Source organism: Canis lupus, chromosome 38, assembly GCF_011100685.1.
Source record: "Canis lupus familiaris isolate Mischka breed German Shepherd chromosome 38, alternate assembly UU_Cfam_GSD_1.0, whole genome shotgun sequence".
Lineage (NCBI taxonomy): Eukaryota > Metazoa > Chordata > Mammalia > Carnivora > Canidae > Canis > Canis lupus.
The window spans coordinates 18,367,314-18,391,562 of NC_049259.1; the positions used below are offsets into that span (position 1 = coordinate 18,367,314).

Below are 24,249 nucleotides of genomic sequence, written 5' to 3' on the forward strand. Positions count from 1 at the left end.
TGGATTTGGCCAAGCCCTGGGGGCCGAGGGGGGCCTGGGGAAATAAGGCACCGCTCTGGGTGCCCCCTCCAACCACAGCACCATTTCACGTGGTGGGCTTCCTTATAAAACCCCCCTTGGAGCCCATTCTGTAACAGCAAAATGACAACGATGGATCACAGGACTTTGTAAAGCATCTTGTCAAGACTTCAAAGGTGAAAATGCCACATGGTCCCCAGGCCTCCCCTGGGTTGCATCCTTGACACCCAAACTTCGTGTGACGAGAAAGGAAACCACAAGCTCTCTAATCTGAGATGCGCTTCTCATGAAAAAATAAACACAAAAAACCAAAACCATAACCCTAGCCTATTATAAAGTCCTAATTTTGTTCAAGTCTGGACCAAAAATACCATTCATCATCACCATCATTTTTATAAAGGGCATTTTATTTTTTTTAAAGATTTTATTTATTCATGAGAGACAGAGAGAGGCAGAGACACAGGCAGAGGGAAGCAGGCTCCATGCAGGAAGCCCGATGTGGGACTCGATCCCGGGTCTCTAGGATCATGCCCTGGGCCGAAGGCAGACGCTCAACCGCTGAGCCACCCAGACATCCCTATAGGCATGGACATTTTAATAGAAAAAAGAACGCAAGTTAAAGCTTTATGAAAATGGTCCTCATTTTCCTTATTTTGCTCCATGCTGGGGAAAACTTCTCATGAACTACGGCAAAGTGTACACTGGTCCCTCCAGGCTGCTCACCCGATGGCTGGAGCGCTCCAGGTGGTCGTGAGGCCACGGCTGACCATGTCCCGTGGCTAACCAGAACATTCCAGCTGTAAGTGATGGAGGAGTAATGGGGAAAGCATGGAGTTTAGAGTTGGGTGCGGGTGCAGATCCCATCTCTCATTCTCACAGGCTAGTGAGCACTTGAAATGTGACAGGAGCAGTTACAGAGCTGACTTTTACTTACATTTTATAAATTTGGATGTAAACAGTCACATGTGGCTCATGGCTACTGTACTGAAGCAGCACAGGTGTAGACACTGCACTACTGTTAATGGAGCTCACGGCCACATTCACCCCGGGGCAGCCCTCTCATTTTGCCAGCCAGCACCCTGCTCCAGGTCAACTGAGCCTGTTTAGTTTTCTACATTTTGTTGTTAAGGTGTCCTCCCCAGGGGCCTCAGTGGCTGAGCGTCTGCCTTGGGCTCAGCGCATGATCCGGGGGTCCTGGGATCAAGTCCCGCATCAGGCTCCCCACAGGAAGCCCACTTCTCCCTCTGCCTGTGTCTCTGCCTCATTCTGTGTGTCTCTCATGAATAAATAAATTTGTTTAAAAAAAGAAAAAGATGTCCTTCCCCCATTGGACCTATGCAATCAGATCTCTGTATCTCTATTAAGTTTCATAACTTAAAGTTAGTCTAGAGCTTTAGCTTTTAAGCAATAGAGCCAATCTTTTTAAAAATTTTATTGATTGGGACACCCGGGTGGCTCAGTGGCTGAGCGTTTCCCTTCAGCTCAGGGCATGATCCTGGAGGCCCTTGGATCGAGTCCTGCGTCGGGCTCCCTGCATGGAGCCTGCTTCTCCCTCTGCCTGTGTCTCTGCCCCTCTCTCTCTCTGTGTCTCTCATGAATGAATAAACAAAATCTTAAAAAAAAACAAAAAAAACCCAAAATCCTTGTTGTTACTGTACGTGTTAACAGCCAAGTGGTAAGATAATCTTATATCCTAACTCAGGCTAAAAGACTTTTCCTCTGCGGTGCCAATTTTTCACAGCTGCGGCATGATTATGAGCCTATTACCAAAATCAGACATTTCCCCAATTTCACCTAAGTAAACACCCTCTGGCAGGGAAGAGGGGGCTCAGTACCCATCGCTCAGTACCCATCACCTCTCTCCTCTAGTAGGAACAGGCTACTTCTTTTTGACAAAGACTCAAAAGAGAAATCAGTGACCGAGTCAGGGTTAGGTATGAGGCTAATGCCAGGTAAGTTTTTATTATATTTAGAAAAAAAAAAAACATAACTGAAAATAAAAGTAAGTCACTCAAAATGAATGAGTTTTTAAACATCTTGTCATTCTTCAATGGCAGCATTTGGATCCACCGCCCAAGCCAGTTTTAACCCAACCAAGATGCTGGAAGGCAGAGAACACCGTGGTGCCCATCAGGCCGATGAGGGCTAAGGAGCCCAGGGCTCCCCGACTCCGCTTGCTGGGCTCTGAAACAGGAGAAGGAGCAGGGGTGACTAGAGGTGTCGGAAGGACAGAGCTGTCAACATCCACAAGCCTTCTGTCGAGGCGTCTGGGGTTGCACAAAGGACCATCTGGTTGGCCGAGGTCAACCAATGTTTGGCCTAAAGCTGTCAGTATGTCAGATACTGCGTGCAAAGAAAGTTGTCGCAGCGGTATTATTTGGACCTTAAAAGAATTATGGGATAATAATGAGAGCAGCTTTGCTCCAGGACCTTTGGGAGTGTTCCCCTGCTTTCAAGAGGGAAGTACAGCCCAAAGAGTCTCTCTCCCCCTTCTCTCCCAGGGACACCACCGATAGCAGCAAGTCAGGAGCAGGGGCTCCGGAGTCAGGCTGCCTGGCTTTAAATCCCGGCTTAGCAGTGTACACTAGTAGCTCCGAGCCTCAGTTTCCTAGCTATAGAACAGGATGTACTGTCTGCATCCTAGGATTGCTATCGGGTTACCTAGCTTACACCAAGGTCTTAGAGCAGCGACTGACACATACAAAACGTTCAGCAAAAATAAGTTTTGTTGCTCTTCAAAGGTTAGTAAAAAGAAGGGAGATACCAGACCCTTCACCTCAATATCAAGGTACTTCCCCTTTTCTCAAAGCCCTGCTAACAAGAAAAATAGAGCAGCACAGGGTTTTAAATTTGCTTCCTTGGCGGACGTCAATAGGTACTTACCTCCTGTGTAATAACCATAGGCGTAAAGAACTCGTCCAACAATCCAGGCCAAGCCCAGGCCAGAAGCTATACGCTAAAAGAAAAGGGCTGCGTTAGTACTGGCATTAAACCAACAGGCCGACCTTCAGTAACATCCAGGGCTGGTGACACCACGTTTTACCAAAACTTCCAGGGACATGGTAAAATGCTCCCCCACCACAGTTGGGGCAGAGGTATGTCGTGTGTCGCAGGAAAATCAAAGACCTGTGATTCTTCTGTGAACTGCTTGTGGCTGGGGAGAGGAGTCTGGCCCTCCAGGAGGACGGGATGGAAGGAAACTCCTGGCTTGCCCTGGAGAACTCCTTGTCCAGGAGCACAGGACAGGGAGAGGCAGGCCCGGGGGCCGAAGGGTGAGCCCCAAGACAGAACTGACCCCAGGGCAGGACCCAAGTGCTGCCGCTAGAAGAAGTAGGCAGAGGGTGTCATGCTGTCCCCCCAGAATACGCGGTCTTGGAGGGGGACATCTTCCCCTTCCCGACACCCTTGAGTAGAAAGAGTAAAACTTACACAGAAAGTCCTACTTGAGCACCACCCTGGGGGGACCTGCTGAGTCCAAAGGAGGCAGGAGAGGACGGGAGGCCGTGTGGGCATGTGAAGCATCGCACGCCACCGTCTCCAAGCGCCTCTGCAATTTATCAGTGGCATCATGGAGGGTAAGGCGAGTACTTTAGGGTTTTTTTTGTTTGTTTAGTTGATTTTGGGTAAAGTCAACTATCAGGTGTGTGAAGCCACGAAAAATAAAAGCCCCAGGCCCATAAGTCACCCTCTGCAACCTGGCCCCTGCCAGACTGAGCCTGGCTGTCATGCTACACCGTTACCACCGACCTAGGACTTGACATCGGTGCTTGTCCTCAGACTAGTTCTAGAGTATTCGGAAGAATGGAGCATGAGGAACGGGGTCCAGGGAAGAGGCACAGGAAAAGCAGACGGGATGGACACGTGGTGATGCCTAACTAGAAAGACCAGCTAATCTCTTTAGACCAGCTCGTCTAGCCACCTGCTAAGTTGGGGGCCCCTCAGAGGCCCCAGAAAGAAGTATCTTCTTGAAGACATTAGCAGATGTTTCTTTGAAAAAACAGAACTTCAGGTCAGGAACCACAGACGTGCCACTCTGGCGGCTTATAACGAAGCCCAAGGCCCTTTGAGTGTGGACCAGAGGCTCGTGTAAGGCTGAGAACCAGAAAGGAGAAGTCCCAGAACTTGGCTCAGAGCTCAGTTAAGGGGACAGTGGCCTGGGTCCATGGTGAGACCCAACCGGCACCTAACCTGGCTCCAATAAACTGGCTTTCCTGAGGTTCAAGGTACCGTGCAGACCACGTCTCCCGCCCACGAGGTCTGTGGTGGCCTATCAGGCCCTGTGACCTGCCCCCGCCTCCTGCTGACCACTTGGGGCCTTGCCCTCGCCCGTTGCCCGGAAGACGTGCTCCCTCACCTTCTGTAACTTTTGCCTGTCACCTGAGCAGCACGCACAGTCCTCCCCCGACCACCCCACTCACAGCTCTGTCCCGTTCCAAGACTCCCTTTCCACCTGCCCTGCTCTCCTCTCCTCCGTGGCACGCAGCGCCATCTGGACTTACTGCTTTTTGTCTGTGACCCCACAGCTAAAAGCAAACCAGGTGTCTTGGCCCGGTTTGTTCACCGTCGTAACTTCAGCTATCTGTCAGTGTTTGAGTGTGGCACCTGAAAATTAGGGACACAGACCCTCCAGGATCAGAGAGATTTGGGTTCAAGTTCTGATACTTCTACTTTGTGTGTCACTGTGTGCCCGAGACAGTTGCATAGTATCTGAGAGGCTTCTCCTTATCTGTAAAACATGGGGAAGGTCCTACCTACTTTAAAGAACTTTGTAACAGTAACTGAATAAAACTATTATATTTTTAAGATTTTATTTCAGAGAGAGAGAGAGAGGTAGCAAGAGAGAGAGCAGAAGCAGGGGGAGCAGCAGAAGGAGAGGGAGAAGCAGGCTCCCCGCCGGGCCAGGAGCCCGAGGTGGGGCTCGATCCCAGGACCCTGGGATAATGACCTGAGCCGAAAGCAGGTGCTTCACTGACTGAACCACTCAGGTGCCCCCGAATGAAATTCTTTTAAAAGGACATTGAAGATGTTCATTCAATGTCCATTCTGCGCTTTCCTCCCCAGTAGCTCAGTGAGCTAAATCCAGATGAAAACCCCCTTGGAAAAACTTACCGGGTGGTAAACACCTCCAACCGCTAGGAAAAATAAGAACGGAGGATACACTTCCAACCTGGAATAGACAGAGAACTTTTTAAAAAAACAAAAAACAAAAAATGGGGATCCCTGGGTGGCTCAGCGGTTTGGCACCTGCCTTCAGCCCAGGGCGTGATCCTGGAGTCCTGGGATCGAGTCCCGCATCGAGCTCCCTGCATGGAGCCTGCTTCTCCCTCTGCCAGTGTCTCTGCCCCTCTCTCTACCTATGTCTCTCATGAATAAATAAAATCTTTAAAAAAAAAAAAAAAGTGCTCCCAGTCTACGTAAAACTGCAGAGCCACGGCCGAGTTAGACACTTGAGAGTAAAACTAAACACTGAGAGGGAAGAGATGCCCCCCCAACTAGCAGGATCCACCGTCTTTTCCCCGCGTGGGATTAAAGGTAGCTCAGAACACACTGAGCGGGAGACCACAGCCCCAGCATGCTGGTGAGGAAGGCAGGGGCGAACCCCGGATTTCCTTCTGGGGCTCACGCCTGCTCCCTGCCTGGGGCTGGGCGATTCTAGGTCAGCTTAGCTAGGACGCCTTGCAAATGCAGTAGGAGGGCCACGCAACTTGAAAGACATCTTTGAAAAGATTTTTCCAGGAAAGCCCGGGTGGCTCAGTGGTTTGGCACTGCCTTCAGCCCAGGGCATGACCCTGGAGACCCAGGATCAAGTCCCGTGTCGGGCTCCCTGCATGGAGCCTGCTTCTCCCTCTGCCTGTGTGTCTTTGCCTCTTTCTCTCTCTCCATGTCTCTCATGAATGAATAAATAAAATTAAAAAAAAAAAAAAAGATTTTTCCAAAACCCCACTATCCTAACAACTCTGAGTGATCGATCTGTTCACACACCTTTTTTTTTTTTACGACCATTTTAATGAGGTGCCCGTGATCATCACCACACCTGCTATTCGGCAAACAGTGCCGATCGATGGCTGAGGGGCCGGGCCCGAGAGCTTGCACCCTGAGGCCCTCCCCGGAGCCCCGTGGGGCCGACACTCACGTGTTCTGGTGGGCGCGCTGAATGCAGTTGAACAGGTGCCCGTTTTCGGGGTCCGTGCTGTACATGGTGGGATACTGAGGATCAAAGGTCAAGAGTAGCATTCAGTGTTGGTTTACAGCCAATCTAAAAGATAACCTATCCTCCAGCATCTCCTCCCATCCCCTTGACAGATGATCACTCTCTGCTTAAATACTTGCAGCAACAAGGGTCTCAACTCTGAGAAGCAGAATCAGCGCATTTCTAGCCCTAAGCAGTCCTTAGAGCGGGCACGTCTGTGCAATAGTTGCACAAGGGATGAAGGCAGCTTACGCCAGGCTCGGTGCCCTTGACACTGTGCCATCACTGCCAGATTCCCGATGCATCACAAAGACCCCACAGGGAAAGAGCCCCTTGCCAAGAGTTATCAGATCCCACAACCTTTTAAGATTTTCCTTGATGGGGGAACAGAAGAGAGAATTTTAATGGATGGGTCTGTTAAAAAAAAAAATCAGTATGAAAACTTTCAGAGAAGCTCTGGTCAGAGTCTCATGATAAGGTGCTAAACAGAAATGCGCATTTAAATTTGCTCACCAGGGACGACCTCAGTAATCGTCCCTTTTTAGATCAATTGGAACCAAAGGAAGCATTTAATAGACCTCCTTCTTATATCTGATGTCTAAGCCCAGGCTAACCTCAGCACCACACATTTCTCCTCTATTTGGGAAACGGAAAATGACCTTAAGACATCATTTTTAAAGTGGCACATTTGGAAAGACTTGCCATTTAACCCTCTTTATTTAGTTCGCTTTATTACTTATTTTTAAAACTCCAAGTATGATTGACATACATTATATTACTTTCAGGTGTATCACGTAACGATCTGATATATGCATATATCGTGGAATGACCGCCACAGTAAGTCTCGTTACCATAGCTGGAGATTATTTATCTTTTGAGATCATTTAAGATTTGCTCTCTTAGCAACTTTCAAATATGTAGTATAGAGTTAATTATAGCTGCCATGCTGTACCCTGTAGACTTTTCATTTTTTTGATCCTACATATACGTGAGGTCATACAATGTTTAGCTTTCTCTGTCTGACCGATTTCATTACTTGCCTTCAAGGTCCAGCAATGTTGTTGCAAGTGGCAAGATTTCGTTCTTTTTTATGGATGAGTAATATTCCATTCTGTATACACACCTCCCCGTCTTTATCCACTCATCCACTGACGGACACTTACGTTACTTCCATGTCTTGACTACTGTAAATAGTGCTGCAATGACCACGGGGGTGCACATGTCGTTTGGAGCTAGTGTTTTCCTTTTCTTTGGATAAATACCCAGAAGTGGAATTGCTGGAGCCTACAGTAGTTCTATTTTTAATTTTTTGAGGACCCTCCACTGTTTTCCATAGGGGCCACACCAATTCACATTTCCACCAACAGCGTGTTCCCTTTTCTCCCCATCTTCGCCAGCTTTGGTTATTTCTTGTCTTTTTGATGATAGCCATTCCCCAACAGGTGTGAGATGATAGCTCATCACGGTTTTGATTTGCATTTCCCTGATGACGAGTGATGCTGAGCACCTTTCATGCACCTATTGGCCATTTGTATGTAATTTTTAGAAAAATAGCTGTTCAGGTCCTCTGCCCATTTTGGTAATTGGGTTGTTTGGGGTTTTTTTGAGTTCCGTGAATTATGTATTTTGGAAATGAACCCCTTATCATTATTATATCATTTGCAAATATTTCTTCCCATTCACTGGTTGAGCTTTTCATTTTGTTGGCAGCTTCCTTGCTGCACAGAAGCTTTTTGGTTTGACGTAGGCCTGCTTGTTTAACCCTCTTTAGAAAATAACACTCTCCCAGGCACATAGGTCCGGCCAAAAGCCATACTGTCCTTGCCCCAGCACAGCTGGTCCTTCTACGGAAGAGACCAGGTGAAAACACGGTGGAGACTGCTCCCCAGCAGGGCCCCCACCCTCCCCGGTTTCCTGCCTTCTTCTTGCTGGGAAGGAGCAGCTTTTCCAGGAGGTGCAGTTCTCAGACTGCAGTGCTGATCCCTAGCCTCACCTCTCCTTCCACCACTGAGAACAAGGTCTTGCCCCAACCCCTCTAGGTTTCCACTCACCTCCACTTTGTACTTCTTTCGGGCCTTGGAAACATTGATGGCTAGATGAGCTACCATTATGAAGCTAGCAGCACCGGTTAGAACCACGAAACCATATTCCTTCGAGAGGACAGCCATGCTGGCTCTGTGGAAGGAAGAAGACATTAGGGTACCACCCTGCACTGGAGGGACCCAGGGTAGGAGGCCTGGAGCATGGAGGTACAGCGCTTCATTACCTGCAAAGCTATACCTGCAGGGGAGCTGGGTGGCTCCAGGGGTGAAGCACCTGCCTTCGGCTCAGGTCATGATCCTGGGGTCCTGGGATCCAGCCCCACATTAGGCTCCCTACTCAGCGGCGAGTCTGCTTCCCCCTCTCCCTCTACCTTGGCTTGTGCTCTCTCTCGCCCGCTCACTCTGTCCCTCAAATACATAAAATCTTTTAAAAAAGGTATACCCGGGCAGCCCCGGTGGCTCAGCGGTTTAGCGCTGCCTGCAGCCCGGGGTGTGATCCTGGAGACCTGGGATCGAGTCCTGCATCAGGCTTCCTGCATGGAGCCTGCTTCTCCCTCTGCCTGTCTCTGCCTCTCTCTCTCTCTCTCTCTCTCTCTCTCTCCCCCTCTCTCTCTGAATAAATAATTAATTAAAAAAAAAGGTCTGATCAAAAAGGTGGGAGTAAACATGATGTTTCTAAGAGGCAGCTGTAGATATTACCATGCATCACACAACAGAATCGAACCGTTATTCAATCACGCAATGTACACAGAGAAAGGTGTGCGAGCACATCACATTCTCTCCTGATGAACATGACGTTGGCAAGATGTGGCCGCACCAGTGCAGTAGGCATTGCTGTAGGACATGGCTGCTTCTAAACCACTTTCAGAAAAAGGTTTAATGTGGCAAAATCCTAAAGGATGTATTAAAGACACAGACAGAGAGGAGAGAGGTAGGCAGGGAGAAAGAGAGGGAGGGAGGGAGGGAGGGAGGGAGGGAGGGAGAGGGAAGCAGGGTACGAAACAGTAAGTAAACAATGCTTCCAAGTTCTCTGTGTGACTGTGGCACGGGGGACACCGAGGGCAGGGATCGTGGGACGCCCCTTGATCCCGGGGCACATACTGGTTTAGCAGCACATGTACCGCAGGTAGGAGACCGAGCTCTAGCGCTCTGAAAGAAGAGCGTGGCTCTGAGCCTGTCACGCTGCCAGGAGACCCGGCTCGGGGCAGCTCGGGGGAGCCAGGCTGCTCATCAAGTCTTCACCTCAAAGCCCCCCTCGTGGACATGTCCAGTGCCTGCCACTTACTCTGAAATGCATCAAGAAATGACGATACACGCCAATCATGGGAACTAGGTGGTGGCTTTAGGGACGGTCTCTATATATAATTCTTCCAACTTTGCTGTATACCTGAAACATTTCACCCTAAGACAGAGAAAAGGCTAATTGTCGGCATTTTTCCGTGTTCTGCAATTTCAGCTCTTTTAGCTACTGTTCTGCCCCACAAGGAAAAAAAAGAGAAGAAACAGACTGGCCATCAGGGAGAAGAGAAGTTGGCAGGTCGGGGGAAGCCCTCGTAATGCCCAGGTAAAGCCGAGCCGCCCCTCCACCTCCCTGAGCTCCGGCAGCAGGCAGGTGAGGCAGGCAGGACAGAGCGCTCCCCGGGAGCCTTCCTGCCCGCCCACCGGCCAGCAGCTCCCGCGTGGGGTTTGCAGTTTCCAGCCCTGCTAACCGCTCACTGCGACCTGTCCTGTGGGCCTGGGAGGCCTACCTGGCCCCAAAGCGTTTCTTTTCTTTATTTTTTTTTTTAAAGGTTTTATTTATTTATCATGAGAGACACAGAGAGAGAGGCAGAGACACAGGCAGAGGGAGAAGCAGGTTCCATGCAGGGAGTCTGACATGGGACTCGATCCCAGGACTCCAGGATCAAGCCCTGGGCCAAAGGCCGACACTCAACCACTGAGCCACCCGGGGATCCCGCCCCAAAGCATTTCTAGTCGCCCTAGCCAACAACCCAGCAAGATAGAATATCCCCATTTCCGAAAAGGACCCAGAGGTTACGGCATGTTCCCAGGGTCGAAAATAGAAGGCACCAGAGCTGGGATTCCAATTTAGATTCCAGTTTGGTTCCAAAGTCCCCCCCCTTCCCCCCCCTTTTTAAAAAATATTTTATTTATTTATGAGAGAGAGAGAGACAGGGACAGAGAGAGGCAGAGACACAGGCAGAGGGAGAAGCAGGCTCCATGCAGGGAGCCCAACCTGGGACTGGATCCTGGGTCTCCAGGATCACACCCTGGACTGAAGGTGGCACTAAACCGCTGAGCCACCCGGGCTGCCCCCCAAGGTCCCCATTTTAATCCCACTTGGAGATTGAGAGCCGGCACCAGTGTCAGGGTCACAGCACCTTTCTCGGTGTGCAGTTTGGGGCCAGAAGGCGGCTGAGTTCTTTAAAAGGACGTTTCCCTTAGGTCTCAAAGATGACATTTAGGGCTGAAGTCCTAGAGTCTGTCCTCCCTCCCCCCACACCCTTTCTCAGGATCCACAATAATTCTCACCAGTTTCCCCTTCTACAGTCTTCACCTTGAGCGGCTCCTGGGTTGGGGGACACACTGCAAAGGGCTGTGGCCATGACTCGGTGCAGGACTGGCCTCTTGGCTACCGTCTCCCTGCCGTCGGGTACGGCGGCAGAAAGCAGGTGGTCTCTGGCTGCCCTCCACACTTCCCTGCCCTCATTCCCTCCTAGAATTTAGTTGCTTCCAAAATTTAGAAAATCAGCTCGGGGAGGTAGTAGTTATTAAAATGGAAATATAGGGTGAATTCTGAACACCTCTTTGAGAATAGAAATGACTGAGCATTCCAACCTATCTGATGTCCTTGGAGCTCAACAAAACTCTGCCAAACAGGTCATTTAAAATGAAGCTGTCACTCACTCTGTCAGAAGCCACCTGCTTAAGGACAGTAAATGAAGCACACTTAGCTCAGGTCAAAGTTTGCAAGTCGAGAGTCCTAGGTTGAGAGCGCATTTCCAGACCCTAGCCTCTGGACAGGATGCCAGGCTCCCCGGCAGCAGGGGGTCACCCTGTGTTTGTGTGGCACTTTTAACCCTCACAAAAATCTCTTTAGCTTCACTACACAGAAACGGGGATGGAGGCTCAGGTAAATGAGGGCAGAACCAAGACCAGAGCAGGTTTTAGGTCTGCCCCGAATACCCAGGCACAGGCAAAACGTTAGAATTTCATGACTCAGTCACTGCCCTTGGTTTTTCTGGTTTGTAAGGGGTTGGGGTGGAAGCTGAGAGGCACGACAGGCATCTTGAGTAGATGTTTCTGTTGCAGGCAGGCAATGAGCCACACTCAGGCGACTGCTCAAAAATTTATAACCTGAAATCAATACTTACTACTGAGCTCCTCTTCCAGAGTGTACATGCAATCTGGGAGGTTAAAGCTGTTAGACATGCACACTCTAGTGAAAGTTACCCTCCTCCCACTTTGCTACCGTGATGGGTATGAGGGAAAAGGGATCTGGGTACAGGCAAGCAGAGCCAGGAACAAGTACCTCTGAAGGGCAGAGAATATACAGTGGGGGACCCAGAGGCCAATGCCAGAGTGGGTGGTTTGCAAAAGACCGTGTAGCTAGCTGTGTGCTCAGATGGGAGGAAGGGGTCTACTTTCCTTGAACCTCTCCCCGCAGGAGTCCTGGACGCACCTGCAAAGGCGCAAAAGCAAAGCCCAGGATGCCTCCTACAGGATGGGCAGACAGCACTCCTTGACACCCCCTTGCCCTCCCACCAAATGAGGAGTCCCGCTCCAGACACCAGCTGGTGTGATCGATGCTGAACCAGCCACGGCAGCCACTTAGGGCAGCTGGGGAGACCGCGTCTGTCTGGCATCCTCCACGCCAAGCACACAGTGGGCCCTATAGACACCTGCGGAATAAACAGACAAGCCGCGGCTCCAGGTGGCTTTCAGGAATGACACCACCAACTGACACAATGCTTGTCACCTGCCACGGCACCCAGCTTAAAGTAGGTGCCTGGGCGATTTAAGTTCCCTTTTGTTCCCCTCAAAAGTGTCTCCAGAACCCTTTGAAGCAAAGAAAGAGGAGGTCAGAACACAGAAGAAAGCTCTGTCACCATGGCTGCTGAACACATAAATCCAATAGGGACAGGAAAATGGTTATGGCTTGTCCCTTCGGGACAGAATCAGCTTGGGACGCCCGGGGGGCTCAGCGGTTTGGCCCGGGGCGTGATCCTGCAGACCCAGGATCGAGCCCTGCATCGGGTTCCCTGCATGGGGCCTGCTTCTCCCTCTGCCTGTGTCTCTGCCTCTCTCTGTCTCTCATGAATGAATAAATAAAAATCTTAAAAAAAAAAAAGAGAATCAATTGAAGTCCACGTTCATAAAACAACACCTATTGGACCCCTGGGTGGCTCAGTGGTTGAGCGTCTGCCTTTGGCTCAGGGTGTGACCCCAGGGTCCTGGGATCGAGTCCCACAGCGGGCTCCCTGCATGGAGCCTGCTTCTCCCTCTGCCTGTGTCTCTGCCTCTCTCTCTCTCTCATGAGTAAATAAATAAAATTTTAAAACAAAACCATATATATAAAAACTTGAGGCCGAAAAAAACCCTATCATTTGCTGAGTCCTTCTGCTCTGAGGAATCCAAGGCTAAGACACGGATGCTCCCACCCCTTAAAGGTCGGCCTTGGTGGGCTCGGGTGCAGGTGAGCTCACTGGTTCGGAGGGCGGGGGAGCAGCACAGCTGACAGAGGCCGCAGCCTGAGGCTGTCCCGGCCCTGGAGCCAGCGGAGAGCCACCAAGCTACAGGCTGCATCACCTCTCTGGCTTAGCACACCGCATTTTGCTGATTACACACCGACTCTGTGTCACCAGCAACCCTTTTATTGACCTAAGGAGATAAGGTGGTCTTGGGTGGGGATCTCTGCCCCAGACTTTGGTGTCTGCGGTGGCACCAGACTCACGGCATGTGGTCTAACAGTCCCTTTGCAGCTCAACTTCCAAAGCAGGTGTAGAGTCTTTTGTAACCCGCTTAGCTGCACAACGGCGTTTGTTCATCATCACACTGTGTTCGAGGTGGGTCACGCTCTCGCTGGGTACATGAGAAGTTATAATTTGTATACACAGAAATGTATTTAGGTACCTATTTTTTTTAAAATTTATTTATTCATGAGAGACACAGAGAGAGAGGCAAAGACACAGGCAGAGGGAGAGGGAGAAGCAGGCTCCATGCAGGGAGCCCAACCTGGGACTCGATCCTGGGTCTCCAGGATCACGCCCTGGACTGAAGGTGGCGCTAAACTGCTGAGCCACCTGGGCTGCCCATTAGGTACCTATTTAAACGTACTTAGTGTGCACTATGACACGGTGGTGGGGAAGTATAAGATGGAACCATCTGGAGAACAGCCTAACGATGGTTAATATTCTTCACATTGTTCATACCTTTTGGTTCATTAATTCCACTGGGAAGCTAAGCTAGAGGTTATAATCAGAGGCTCAGACAGATGTGGTTCAAAGACGTTCACTTGAGCACCATGTATAACAGCGACAACAGAAATGGCACCATGGCCAAGCAAAGAGGACAAATTAAATAGTACACCTGTAAAACAGAATATTGTAGTATGACCATTAAAAATGGTGTGCACACAATTAAAGGTGTTGAAACAGGCTTAACATACAGCATGAGAGGTTTTTTTTAAAAAAAAAAAAACCTCAAAAGGCGTATATAGTGTATAATCTCAATTTTCTCCGTAATAGAAAAAAATCAAAAATATTAAAACGACGCCCGGGTGGCTCAGCGGTTCAGCATCTGCCTTCAGCCCAGGGCGTGATCCTGGAGTCCCAGGATCGAGTCCCACGTCGGGCTCCCTGCATGGAGCCTGCTTCTCCCTCTGCCTGTGTCTCTGCCTCTCTCTCTGTGTTTCTCATGAATTAATTAATTAATTAATTCAAAAAATAAATCTTAATAAAAGTAAAAAAAATAAAACCATCAGCATAATCACTTCTAGATGGGTGAATTACAGACTTTCCTTTGTACTTTCTGTAATTTTCAAAATGAGCAGATACACACCAAAAAAAAATAAACTACAGAAAGTGGCCTGACAGGAACTGAGAACTCAGAGGAACAGTCAATATATCGCGATGGAACCAACAGCCACAGGTGACTCACTACCCAGCCTGCATCCTGTCACTCACCTGCCCTGTGCTCTTGGCAGCTCGGGGATAAAGTTCTGGAATGAAACCAAGCTCAGCACCCAGTTCTCACACCTCCTAGCTGCGTGTCCTTGGGAAGATTTCTCCACCTGTTTTAGCGACCTCGGCTTCCTTATGTGTTAAATAGAGACTCGGGTGGTACCCGCCCGCCTCTGCGCTTGTCGTTGTTGTGAGGAAGACACGGGGGGGGGGGGGGGGGGGGGGGGGGGCGGCACGCTGTCTCGAGGGCTCAGCATGATGCCTGACACGTGGTGGGCACTCAGCAAATGTTCCGCACCAGATTCTTTTTTTTTTTTTTAAAGATTTTATTTATTTATTCATGAGAGAGAGAGGCAGAGACACAGGCAGAGGGAGAAGCAGGCTCCATGCAGGGAGCCCAACGTGGGACTCGATCCTGGGTCTCCAGGACCAGGTCCTGGGTTGAAAGCAGCGCTAAACCGCTGAGCTACCCGGGCTCTATTATGTGTGCGTTTACATCAACTGTCTCTGCCCTGATTCAATTATAAAAGCGCATGTTTGAATCAATGATAATTTCCCTTAAAGAACGTATAATTTAGAACTCTATTTTCAAACAGCAAACAGAATCGAGAACCATATATATTTCATTTCTATTTCCGAGCTCTGAGCCAGCCGTGATAAAGCAGGAATATTCAGGAGGAAGCAGGTTTCCGATGCTGACCAGGGACATCTGCCAACTGCAGTCCCTGAAGCCCACACTGCAGCCAGAGATGCTTGCTCATCCCCGCGTGGGCGTGTGCGCTCACTTGCTCATCCAAGGTTCCTGAGTGCCTACTGTATACCGCTCACAGGGCCCTGAGCTGGAGATGAAGAGCTCACACTTTGGTCCCTGCCCTCACCAGGCCCGTGTTCTACTGGGGGAAACAGGCAAACGAGCAAACACACACCCAATTCCAGATTTCCCCCGTCACAGCAGGGATCAGAAACTGGGTGCACACTTATCCTACAAAATGAAAGTGAACATGTTGGGGAAAGGCAGAAATAGGACGGAAGAAGGGTTTCTGTTCTCTTCTCCCTTATTAGCAGTGGCAGGTGTGGATCCTTTCAGTTTCCTGGCCGTCTTGAGAGGAGTCAGAATAGTTTGGTTGAAAGTATATGAAAGTGAAGGCCTTAAAAGAAACTAGATTTTATTTTCAATTGAATTTTTTTTAAGATTTTATTTATTTATTCATTCAGACACACAGAGAGAGAGAGAGAGAGAGAGAGAGAGAGGCAGAGACACAGGCAGAGAGAGAAGCAGGCTCCACGCAGGGAGCCTGACATGGGACTCAATCCTGGGACTTCAGGATCAGGCCCTGGGCTGAAGGCGGCACTAAACCGCTGAGCCATCCGGGCTGCCCTAATTTCTTTTTTTTTTTCTTTTTTTTTTTTTTTTTTTTAAGATTTTACTTATTAACTCATGAGAGACTCAGAGAGAGGCAGAGACACAGGCAGAGGGAGAAGCAGGATCCATGCCGGGAGCCCGATGCGGGACTCGATCCCAAGACTCCAGGATCACGACCTGAGCCAAAGGCGGAGGCTCAAACGCTGAGCCACCCAGGTGCCCCCATAGATGCCTTTCTTGAGAATACTTTAGAAAACCAAATTAGGGATCCCTGGGTGGCTCAGCGGTTTAGACCCTACCTTCGGCCCAGGGCATGATTCTGGAGTCCCAGGATCGAGTCCCATGTCCGGCTCCCTGCATGGAGCCTGCTTCTGTCCCTGTCCCTCTCTCTCAGTCTCTCATGAATAAATAAAAAATCTTTTAAAAAACCCACCAAATTATTTCTAGAATATTTTAAAACTGCAATATTTCTGCCTGTAACTTTTGTACTTATCAAAGTATTAAATAGCTGAAAATGATTTTTTGAAGACATGTCAGGGCGAGGAAAAACGAGGAGCAGTATTTTGAAGCAGGTGGGGAAGGGGAAAAGCGCAGGTCGAGGTAGGTTTCCAGGGGGAGATTAGAGGACAGTGGGGCCTCAGGGTCTCCACAGCCAGTGAGTAGACACCCAGTGGATTTTAAGAAAGCCCCAAGGCCAGGTCTCCCTTGAGAAGTGATCAAGCCTGGGCTTCAATGAGAAGACATGCCCCATTCCAGTGCCTGAGTGAGCAACACAAATTTGCATTATGACATCTGCCTGAAGTAGTCCCCTCGAGGAATTTTACCAGCAGATTCTCTGGAAACATCACCACGCTTTGCTCAACCTTCCCTCCAGTTCTGCTTCTCTCTGGGGCAGGGGTTCCTTCAGTTTCAAGGATGACCCAGAACACTTCCTGAACCACATTCACCAGAACACTCCGGGGGGTGAAGCTCTCCTTCACTATGTACTCACGTCTCTCTTGGTTGCCAAAAGAAACTCCCCAGTGTACAATCAGCATTGCACAAATGGGGCAAGAGGCAAGCTTTATAGATTTGGGCACTTGCCTCAAATTATTACTTCTGAATCATGAAGTTACATCAACTTATCTTTTACTAAGTGAAATCAATTGGATTGTTTAAAGGGAGAACACGGATTTCACCCTTCAGCTCTCTCTTTGCTCTTAAACAAGCAGACAAAAGCCAGCGTGGACAGCAGTCACCCTCTACTTCCATCTGCAAGATCGTTCTCCCTAAATTGTCCTGCAATTTCTCAGCAGTGTCTTTTTGTTTCTTTATACATCCAGGAGTGGGACAGTGGGCAAGCACTCACTCACACACTGACTTGGAGCCATTTCCCAGTGTTTCCTTAAAATTCTTATCTGGCTCCCTCTGTTATTCATCCAATCTTCTTTTTACATGGTCCCTTCTTTTATATTTTCATGAGACTAACACAAGGGCGGTCACTTAAAGGGCTGGTCTGATGGTCCCAAATGGACTTCCCAACATGCAAGGTGGTTCAGAAAACTATGAGGTTGGAAAAAAAAAAAAAAGAGAGAGAGAAAACTCTGAGGTTGTGCTGGGTGTCTACTCAGCCTGCTTAAAGCACCTCAGGGCAGCTGCCCAGCCTCACTTCTGCCTCTGTTTCTACAAATGAACCATCTTCAACATCATTTCAGCCAGGGCAGCTGACCCTCATGAACCCATGGAGAGCTCAATGGAGAAATTTAAGAACGTGGATGGAAGCCGCACCAAAGTACTTCCCTGCTTCCACGATGGGAGAAAAGAAAGAATCACAGGATTTCTTTGTGTCCACCCTACATTTTCAAAATGCCACTTCTGGCCACTTCTACAACGAAACAGGTAATGGGATCTGCCTCAATGCCAAAGTTTCACACGACAGCTGGATTTTTTAAAAAGGGGCCAGGATATTTAAAAGAAGGAATCATAACCCAGGTGAGGAAAAATGACCACTTCTCACCGTTGCATTGCACATTTGATAGATGTTTCTCCAAGGGCTAAAAACAAGTTAGCTCAACAGGCACACAATTATTTATCCAGCACTTAATCATTAACTCGGTGAGGCGAATAGCAAGCAGGTCAGAAAATGGTACTTCCCCAGAACCTCATATTCTTTGATTCCTCACCAATGTTCCTCGCAGGACATTTGGGAAGTGGACACTGACAGTTAGAAGGGTGGGAGATCGGGGGATCCCTGGGTGGCTCAGGGGTTTATTTTTTTTATTTTTTTATTTTTTAAAATATTTTATTTATTTATTCTTAGAGACGCAGAGAGAGAGGCAGAGTCACAGGCAGAGGGAGAAGCAAGCTCCATGCAGGGAGCCTGATGCGGGACTCGATCCAGGGTCTCCAGGATCACACCCTGGGCTGCAGGCGGCGCTAAACCGCTGTGCCACCGGGGCTGCCCTGGCTCAGGGGTTTAGCACCGCCTTCAGCCCAAGGCATGATCCTGGAGTCCCGGGATCGAGTCCCACATTGGGCTTCCTGCATGGAGTCTGCTTCTCCCTCTGCCTGTCTCTGCCTATGTCTGTCTGCCCCCCTGCCCCTCTCTCTCTGTCTCTCTCTCCCTCTCTGTGTCTCTCATGAATAAATAAATAAAATCTAAAAAAAAAAAAAAAAAAAAAAAAGGTGGGAGAGCTGTCTCTTTAAGGGAAAATTTTGAATTTTTTATTCAAAATTAATAGAATTTCGAATTCTATTCCAAACATATTGAACTTTATAGATTCCCTCTGCCCCTCCTGCTCATGCTCTCGCTCTCAAAAAAAAAAAAAAAAAAAGGCAAATTTCCCATATTGTTTTAATTCCAACACGTTGGTGAACCATCAATACTGAAATCAATAAATACCTAACTTCACTGGCTGGGAGCTGGAAAGGAGGGGGTCAGCATGAAGCCCAGGTTCACAATAGTTCTGCTTCAGTGGGCCGAGCCGGCATGGACACAGTAATCCCTGGTAAGGTCACATAAGCAAATTACCAGCTCTTGTCTTCTCCGGAGTCTGACTTCTGTGTGAAGAGGCACTAGACACACACGCCTGAATGGAACGGAGTCTCCCCTGGAAAAAAACTGGTAATTCAGCTCCTCAAGAATCTACGAATAGATTGGAACGAGAGAACAAATCCTAGGTTCCCCTGCTGGTGTGATGCCAAACTTTCCCAGATTCTTGATACAGAAGGCTCTATGGGGTGAGAGTTCCTTGATGGGTTGGCACCTCACCTAGACGTCCTGGGCCATGCTGGGCCATCTGGAGCAGAACCTCCCAGGAGATGTGATCCCAGTGGCAGGCCACGGGGCATTTCCTGTGGTCTGAAGGTACCCACTTCAGGGGAGCAAGAGAAAGAATGGGGAGAAGCAATGGGACACAGAAGAAAATAAAAATCTCCTGACAATGCATGAAATGCAGCTGACCTGACACAGTCAGTGTAGGACAGACAGTTTACCTAAGTGGAGTGCTTGCCTGAAGCCCACACCTACCACCCCCTTCAGTATTGCTTCCAGGAATGGTTCCCTCCCTGTTTTATCCCCCACCACACTCAGGACACCACGCAGGGGTGGCGGAGTGTGCAGGTCTGCGATGGCGATCCAGACTGGGATAGAGGGTCCTGACCCTCCAGGAGACACATGACATGGAGAGAGACAACACAGGAGGACCATGAAACGGGACAGGAACAGATTGAGTGGAAGGCTCTGAAGGACACCGTGTGATGGGCGGGAGAGGACAGAGGGAGAGAAAATATCAAGTGCACAGGAGCCAGGAAAGGGCTTTGCTCGCGTAAGGAAGAGAAAGGACACCAGTGCGTCAGAAGGGTATGGACTAGAAGGGTATGAGTAATCATATAGACCAGAAAAAGACTGGTTAGGAGAAATCAGTTGTTATTAATAATACCTATTATTAGCCTATATTATTTACTATATATCAAACACTGTTCTGGGTGGCCCACCAATATTACCTGCTCATAGCATCCCTATGAAATAACATTACTTGTATTGTGCAGATGGGGAAAGGAAGCATCAGAGGGGTTAAGTAATCTGCCCAACATCACACAGCCATCACAGAGGAAGCCTGCACTCACACACAGCCAGACAGCCTGGCTCCAGACTCTGTATTTTCAAACCCTTGTCTCTACTACCTCTTAACGAGATTGCAGAGCAACTCTAACCACACCTGATCTCTTTTGGAATTTCTCTATCTCCCCAAACTCTCTCCTGAGCATAAAATATATTAACAGGGATAGAGAGCTAATAATTAACTCCCAGTCTGTGACTGATTAAAGCCTGAGAACTTTCTAATTGGAAGAAAAAAAAAAAGAAAACTTGGATGAGGTCCAAAAAAGAAACTTATTTTTAAATTTCTTTTAATGGGTGTCAGCACAGCCCTATGACAAGAGGAGAGATTCTGGGAAGGAAAAGCTTCCTCCCATCTTTCAGGTGTACAGGCTTGCAAGGAGCAAAGAAACCCGCACTTCTTGTCATATTGTGATTTCCGCACACCCTGTACCTTAATGGGCATTGTGCAGTTCCTGAAGGTCACAGGGAAATAAGCCCGGACTTCCACAAGAGGAAAACAAAAATCTCAAATGAGTCACAGGGACACCACTTGCATTTTCCACCACAAGCAATGTGGGCAGGCTGTAGTTAATTCTTAGCAGCTGCTGAGTCCTCACCAGGGTACCAGACACTGTGGATGGAGGAACTATCGGGGCTGCTGGTTCCTGGCCGAAACGGGGGATCTAACTCTTTGTGCCGGTCTGTACTTAGAATGAAGCTGTGCCAAAATCATTCATCCACATCGCTTTGGCTGGAGAAATAAAATACCACTTACTAAAAAAGGGGTGAGGGGGTGGGGGCAGCTGGGTGGCTCAGTGGTTGAACAGCTGCCTTTGGCTCAGATCATGATCCTGGGGTCCCGGGATCGAATCCCACATCACGCTTTCTGCAGGGAGCCTGCTTCTCCCTCTGCCTGTGTCTCTGCCTCTCATAAATAAATAAATAAAATCTTTTTTTTTTTTTTTAAGATTTTATTTATTCATGAGAGACATAGGCAGAGGGAGAAGCAGCCTCCATGCAAGGAGCCTGATGTGGGACTCGATCCTGGGACTCCAGGATCATGCCCTGGGCTGAAGGCAGGTGCTAAACCACTGAGCCACCCAGGGATCCCCTAAATAAAAATAAAAAAAAAAAAAAAAAAGTGAACTAAGGTACCAAAGTATTAGAACCTGAGTTCCAGCTAATGAAGAGGCCAACTCTGGCAAGAACTCAGAGGGCAGAGATCCCTAGGTGGTGCAGCGGTTTAGCGCCTGCCTTTGGCCCAGGGCGTGATCCTGGAGACCCGGGATCGAATCCCATATCGGGCTCTCGGTGCATGGAGCCTGCTTTTCCCTCTATGTCTCTGCCTCTCTCTCTCTGTGTTTGACTATCATAAATAAATAAAAATTTAAAAAAAAAGAACTCAGAGGGCAAAGAGGGAGACTTATAATCCCAAATGATGAAATCCTTAAAGGTATTTCCAAATGTCACTTAGAAGGTAATGCAAAAAAAAAAAAAAAAAAAAAAAGAAGAAGAAGGTAATGCAATTTTCCTGTCTACTCATTGATGTTTTTCTCCATGGAAAGACAGGTAGGTAGGCAGACAGGCACCATAAGAGACAGTGAGGGAAACAGGAATTCTTGTTTACATGGTCGTATCCTAGCCACTGACTATTGGGTTCTTTTTCAGGAGAATGGTACACTTCTAAGTAGTGTTAGTGAATTCATCTGTGTAAACTGTAGCATTGGGTAGATTCTTTGAAACAAGCATCACTTACAAATACCTGGCAACAAATATATTCTGAATCTATATTCAGAATATTTACATATTAAATATTAAATAGGGAGCAATAGGCTTAAATAGAGCTAACGGCGCAGCAGGCACTAAATTGCGTTTTGACAGCATGATTTGTCATCCACTTCATTCCAGATTGCTCCAGGGGCTTTTCAACACGTCTCTGGGTAATGGGCTAAAGCGCTTCATTACTGCACATTGACTCACTTTGCTGTCCTCCCGGTTCGGAAATTTAACCTTTCATGACTGTGTCTCTTCAGGACTCTAGGCCAACAGCAGGAAGTCTATATGGGGGGGGGGGGGGGGGGAGACTGTCCTCCAGTTTTGCTCCTTAATCTAAGGAACTTTCTATAGCAGGCCACAGTTATCTTTCTAGTATATCTGTTTTATATATAGTAACATCAGTTCAGGGGGAAAAAAAATTGCTTGACAAAGTTTTCTATTTTTGTAACATTGTGTCAGGATGGAAGCTTAACAGAAATGCCTTCCCAGGGGTAAAAGTATTTGTTTGGGTTTTAGATGCTAGTTTTATTTAACTGGGTTAAATTTAACTCCTGTGAGAATAAACATTCTTGATCCCCGGAGTAGGATTCTATGCTCTTCATTACTGAAGTCATGGGACTAACACATACATAGTCTTGTAACTCTGACCTGGTAACCTTGGGTGCTTCCCACAAACTGCAGGCTCTCCGTGATGGACAGATTTCCCAAGACAAGCCCTTGCTGCAGCTCCCACGCACAGAGGGATCTCAAATCTGCAGCAATTGCACCCGCCCAGGCCTAGGCCCACAGCACCTGCAAAGGGTCATTCGTGGGCACAGCAGCAGGTGTCCTTCCTCTGGACTCCCTTTCTCCAGTTAAGGGATTGCTGCCCCTGCTCAGTCACTCCTCTCCTACCCCACCCCCTCTGGTCCCAGCTTCCTGTTCCACAGTCACTTGTCCCTTAAGCTACAAAGTAGCTCTTAAACTCGAGGTCAGAAAGTCAGTAAGAGCAGAAGCCACCACTTAGGGGAATGACTCACCAAGGAGTCTCCTGCCGCTGCTACCACCGCCCTGCAGCCGCCCCTCTGCAGCGGCCCCAGGGCTCCCTGCACGGACACAGATAAGGGGGGGAAGTTTTCTCAAGTCCAAAGCCGATGTGTGCAGCATCAAGAGCCTCCTGCTCTCGCGCAGCGGTAGTTAAAGACCCACGCAAGGGGTTTCCAGTACAAACCGGCACACGTTCCTACGAGGCAGGAGGAAAACAACCCCAATTCCCTGGGAGGTTCTCCCGGCGGGTCCCTAGCAACACGTCCACATCCGCGGCAGGCGCAGGGCTCCCGGGGCACTTGCTACGGTTCGGGCCTGCAGTGTCCCGCCCGCCCACCTTTTTTTTTTTTTTTTTTTTTTAATTGTTGTTCAATTTGCCAACATATAGCATAACCCCCAGTGCTCATCCCAAGTGCCCCCCTCAGTGCCCATCACCCAGTCGCCCCAGCCCCCCGCCCACCTCCCCTTCCACTGCCCCTTGTTCATTTCCCAGAGTTAGGGGTCCCTCCCGCCCATCTTCTGCACCGGAGCTGCACTGGGCAAGGTCAGTCGGGCTCGGGGAGGCGCAGGCCAGGAGCGCCGGGTCTGCGCAGCCCGGGGAGAGGAGGAGAGCAAAGGAGGGCACTACAGGGTTGACCTTGAGAGTCTCCCCTGAGTTACCGATAGCGGGGCGGGCCCCACTTCAACGCCCCAAACCCACCCCATCACGGGAGGATGCAGGGCAGGTGGAGGTCAAAGGGGATGGAGAGGTGGACAGAAGCGTACAGAGCAGCCGGGGGAAAGGGAGCGCGTCCCTAATCCGCGCGGGACGGCAGAGGTACGGGCGGTGCCTCGCGCTGCAGCAGAAGTGCCCCGAGAGCCGGCGCTCCCGCGGCCCGCAGGTGCGGGGACTCACCTGGGTCACCTCCGCTCGGCTGGTGCGGCTGGTGCAGACCGCAGCTATGCAGCGAAGCGAGGGTGCCGCGCCCTGGGCCTCCGGCAGGGCGGGGGCGGGGCCTACGCCAAGCCCCGCCCCCTGGCCAGCGAGGCCACGCCCCCACGGCGGGGGCGCCCAGCCTCTCTGCGTGGTGGTTGGGCCGCCGCCACTGCGTTTCTACCCTTCTCAGGGCTCACCCCTCCCTACTCACACGGCCGTGTGTCAGTCCCTTCTGCAGACGCCTCAGTGGCCGCCTTCCTGAATTGTCCCAGTCAGTTCCTACTTTTTTTTTTTGGATCGGGTTTGCAGAACTGTAGCGCGTCAGTAATTTGTCCCCAGCAGAGCCACCGTAGCTCGCTCCTAGGCGCGTGCGCAGCGCGCCCGGCGAGTCGGCGGAAGAGCTCGAGCCTCGCGCTGCGGGCGTGGGGCGCCGGAGGCCCTTCGTCGAGCCGGAGGACGTCGGGGTGCTGGGCCCGTGCGCGTCCCCGGCTACTCTCCGGGAGCTGGGAGCCGGGACCCGGGAGGGGCGGCCGCACCTACCCTCGCCCGGGCTCCCCCGGCCGGCTCGCCTGGGCCCGCCTCGCGGTGCTTCCGGTGGAGGCTCCGCCCCGGGGGCCTTCGGGAGCGCGCGCTCGTCCCGCCCGCGGCCTGGAGC

The 24,249-nt window shown here is 49.8% G+C and overlaps 1 protein-coding gene across 1 annotated transcript; it reads right to left on the reverse strand.

Moving 5' to 3' along the window:
• Window positions 1-1,995: 1,995 nt before the first annotated feature.
• Window positions 1,996-23,668, reverse strand: MGST3 (microsomal glutathione S-transferase 3). Its single transcript, NM_001252410.1, has 6 exons — window positions 23,574-23,668; window positions 8,260-8,383; window positions 6,152-6,225; window positions 5,128-5,185; window positions 2,902-2,974; window positions 1,996-2,202 (listed from the first exon to the last, which is right to left on the reverse strand). The coding sequence occupies exons 2-6, from the start codon at window positions 8,374-8,376 to the stop codon at window positions 2,066-2,068; spliced, it is 459 nt and encodes a 152-aa protein (NP_001239339.1). The 5' UTR covers window positions 8,377-8,383; window positions 23,574-23,668; the 3' UTR covers window positions 1,996-2,065.
• Between the last annotated feature and the right edge of the window lie 581 nt (window positions 23,669-24,249).

Excerpts from the sequence above, each read along its gene's own strand:
- MGST3 (NM_001252410.1), bottom strand. The coding sequence starts at position 8,376 with ATGGCTGTCCTCTCGAAGGAATATGGTTTCGTGGTTCTAACCGGTGCT. Across the intron at positions 5,186-6,151 it reads CAGCGCGCCCACCAGAACAC|GTTGGAAGTGTATCCTCCGT; the intron begins GTGAGTGTCGGC and ends TGTCTATTCCAG. Across the intron at positions 2,975-5,127 it reads TTGGAGGTGTTTACCACCCG|CGTATAGCTTCTGGCCTGGG; the intron begins GTAAGTTTTTCC and ends CTTTTCTTTTAG.